Consider the following 3,671-nt stretch of genomic DNA (forward strand, 5'->3'; position numbering starts at 1 on the left):
ACAACCATGAGCTCCCAAATTCGTCAGAATTATTCCACCGAGGTGGAGGCTGCGGTCAACCGCCTGGCCAACCTGCATCTGCGGGCCTCCTACACCTACCTCTCTCTGGTAAGGGTCCCCGGGGCACCCCTGGCCCGCGTTCCCCACAACTACGCACCTCGGGCTCTGGGCCCGCGGGGCCCTCTTTGTTCTGCTGGGCGGAGGGCGGAGTCTGCACGCCCGGCCTGGCCTCCCCGCTAACCACCGTTCCCGCCATCTCTTCCCGCAGGGCTACTATTTCGACCGCGACGATGTGGCTCTGGAGGGCGTGGGCCACTTCTTCCGCGAGCTGGCGGAGAAGAAGCGCGAGGGCGCGGAGCATCTCCTGAAGTTGCAGAACAAGCGCGGCGGCCGCATTCTCTTCCAGGACGTGCAGGTAAAGAGCGTGTGGGCCTGTGGACTACATCTCCCAGCAGCCCCTGCGCGCGCACGGGGTGCCGTCGCCCCCCGCCGTTTAGGCGCTGCGTGGGCTTCTGGGAGATTTTCTGATCTGCGTGGGTTCTTGTTGTGGCTAGAAATGGAGGCGCAGAGTGGTCTTGGGCGGTCGGAGAGGGGTAGGTGGGGGAGTGGTGGTGCTAGACGTCTCTTAGCTTTGCCCCTGCAAATGTTGGGGGATGTAGTTTTTAGTCCTTTGCGGGGTATGTGGCCGATTCTGAGCCTTCTGTCTGGCGTAGAAACCTTCCCAGGATGAGTGGGGCAAAACTCAGGACGCCATGGAAGCCGCCCTGGCCTTGGAGAAGAACCTGAACCAGGCCCTTTTGGATCTGCATGCCCTGGGTTCGACCCGTGTCGACCCTCATGTAAGTACCCCCTTTATCCGCATCTGCCCATCCCAAGACCTTCCCTGGAATAGAGCTTATGTTCTAAGCCTTGGCCTCGCTTGGGCAAATTTCCTTGTGAACAAACGTCGTTCCCCCGTCTGTCTGTCTGTCGTTCCCCCGTCTGTCGCACTGTTATCTGCAAGCGGCAGCATTGTCTCTTCTCCTATCACTCAGCTCTGCGACTTCCTGGAGAACCACTTCCTGGATGAGGAGGTGAAACTCATCAAGAAGATGGGCGACCACCTGACTAACATCCGCAGGCTGGCCGGCCCCCAGGCTGGGCTGGGCGAGTATCTCTTCGAGAGGCTCACCCTCAAGCACGACTAGGAGCCTTTGGAGCCCAGAGGCCTTTCCGAGGCCCCCCCTGCACCCCCCTGGCGTCTCTGGCTTTTACCTGAGCCTCTTCCCGAAACTACTAGCCATTCCTTTAACCACCCTGGAGCCCTCTCCCGTGCATTGGACCAAATGAGACAATAAAGCTTTTTGCAACAGTTGGTGGTTTTGTGTGTGTGTGTGCGCGCGCGCACGCGCGCGCGCGCTGTGGGAGAGGAGGCGGGATCTGATTTCGCCAGGCTAACGGCACTGGGCTGGCAGGGAGGGAAGATGGGATCTCGCCAGCCACCTGCGGAGGTGTTTGTAACGGTTCTCTGAACGGCCCCACCTCCAGGGTGGAGCCCGGACTCCAGGGAGGGGCTGGTGGCTGCAAACAGACACTTAGGAATACCAGACAGAAACCATACCCTTTTAGTCGCCCAGTGCTGGGCCAAACTGGCTCTAACAGGGAGAGAGGTCTAGAATTGCAGCCCCTGTATATGGGTGAGTGCAGGGTATTCGTACGTAAGTAGCCCATGGCCACCAGGAGGCACACCCAGGCTGCTTGCTGCCTTTACTCCAAGGCAAGCAACGGGGAGACACAGTCGGGTGAATCTGAGGGGCTGGGAGCACATGATGGGCACGAGCTGCTGAGCCAGGGATCGGGGGTCAGCACGGAAACGGGGAAGTGAAACGGGGCCAAATCATCCGAACGGGAACTGAAGATATTTGAAGCTGAGTCCCAGTTACACAGTGACCCCCTGCCCTTCCCTGTTTGGGGGAGAAGAACCCAAGAGGAAGTGGCTGCTGGACACACCTGTTCTTTCTGTCCACTCAGCACCACGTCCCTGCTTGTCACCCCACTCTGATGGCGACTGGTGCTCCTGGGGGGGGAGGGGCTTGTGTGCGTGTGTCACCAACGCAGCGGCCGACCGGAAGGATGAGCACACATCCAAATCCAAACGTCGGAGCTATTTACTCCCCTGGAGAGCAGTTGGTGCAGAGATGTACTATGACCTAGTAAAGACTACAACGGAAAGGACAAATATTTTTTTTCTGAAAATAGAACTCTGCAGGGGACAGCCTGGTCCGAGACCAAAGGCCGCAGAGCCCTGGAAACGTGCCCGCCGCTAGAACGGTCCAGCAGAACTTGGTGGCAATGATGAAAATGTTCTATAGCTGCACCCACCGACCAACAGGGTAGCCAGGAGCCACATGTGGCTACTGAGCACTCGCTTGTGGCTAGTGCTGAGGGATTTAAAGAGCCCCACATGGCTCATGGGTTCCATGTGGATCCCTTTTCAGTGACAAAGCCCCTTTAGGTCAAACAGAGCTTGACCCAAGTTTTTGCTACTTGCAAGTTAGGTCCCAACTAAACAAGACAGCCCTGGCTGGTTTGGCTCAGTGGATAGAGCGTCGGCCTCGGGACTCAAGGGTCCCAGGTTCGATTTCGGTCAAGGGCATGCATGTACCTTGGTTGCGGGCACATCCCCAGTAAGGGGTGTGCAGGAGGCAGCTGATTGATGTTTCTCTCTCATCGATGTTTCTAACTCTCTATCCCTCTCCCTTCCTCTCTGTAAAAAATCAATAAAATATGTAAACAAGACAGGGGTTCCTTCCCATGAAAGAACACTGGGAACCACAACAGCAACCCAAGTCTCTCTGGGAGAGCAGAATGACATTGGGGACCCGGGGTTGGGGTGGGGGACAGGGGGGAAATAGAGGAGGGAGGGGAGAGAAAGGGGGTAGAGGCCAAGAAGAGGGGAGAGGCCCACCAAATCCTCACGTTGGACCAGACCTGGGATTCTTAAATATAGATGTATTTTTTTTTTCATCTCCACACACACTTCAATCATATCCCTTCTGCCCCCCACTCCCAAGGGCCAACCAATTACATCAGACACAGCACAGCACACGTGAGGGGGACACCTCCCTTTCACCAAAGCTGGGGACAGAAGAGCCTTGAGGTAAAAAAAAAAAAAAGGAAGTTCTAGAACCCCAGTGGGCTCAGTTCTAGACCAGGGGCGCAGCACAGTGGTGAGGTTCTAGATTCGGCAGCGGGGACCTAGAACCCAGTGGTTTTACGGTGGGCCTGGCGGTTGGGGGGTGGTGTTGTAAGACAGCCAGTTCTGCCCTCCGCTGGGGGGGGGGGGGGGGGCTCCCTGGAGGGCACAGAGTCTTGAAATACAGGGGAGAACTCAAGACTCAGGAAGGAAGGAGCAGGGTCTGGTCTAGAAAAGGCCAGAAGGGCATCTAGAGCCATATACTGCACGTTCTCCAGTAGCAACGAGAAGCCAAGTGGTTCTGCCCCCCCCCCCCCCCCAAGTGGGGGGGCTCCCTGGAGGGCACAGAGTCTTGAAATACAGGGGAGAACTCAAGACTCAGGAAGGAAGGAGCAGGGTCTGGTCTAGAAAAGGCCAGAAGGGCATCTAGAGCCATATACTGCACGTTCTCCAGTAGCAACGAGAAGCCAAGTGGTTCTGCCCCCCCCCCCCCCCC

At 57.3% G+C, this 3,671-nt stretch overlaps 1 protein-coding gene across 1 annotated transcript; it reads left to right on the top strand.

Annotated features, from left to right (window-relative positions):
- Positions 1 to 6: 6 nt before the first annotated feature.
- Positions 7 to 1,187, top strand: FTL (ferritin, light polypeptide). The gene is made up of 4 exons (XM_005879503.1): positions 7 to 108; positions 269 to 415; positions 714 to 839; positions 1,035 to 1,187. Exons 1-4 carry the CDS (start codon positions 7 to 9, stop codon positions 1,185 to 1,187), a joined length of 528 nt encoding a protein of 175 aa, XP_005879565.1.
- The last annotated feature ends 2,484 nt before the right edge of the window (positions 1,188 to 3,671 follow it).

The sequence above is a fragment of the Myotis brandtii genome, unplaced genomic scaffold (genome assembly GCF_000412655.1).
Source record: "Myotis brandtii unplaced genomic scaffold, ASM41265v1 scaffold601, whole genome shotgun sequence".
NCBI classification, from domain to species: Eukaryota; Metazoa; Chordata; class Mammalia; order Chiroptera; family Vespertilionidae; genus Myotis; species Myotis brandtii.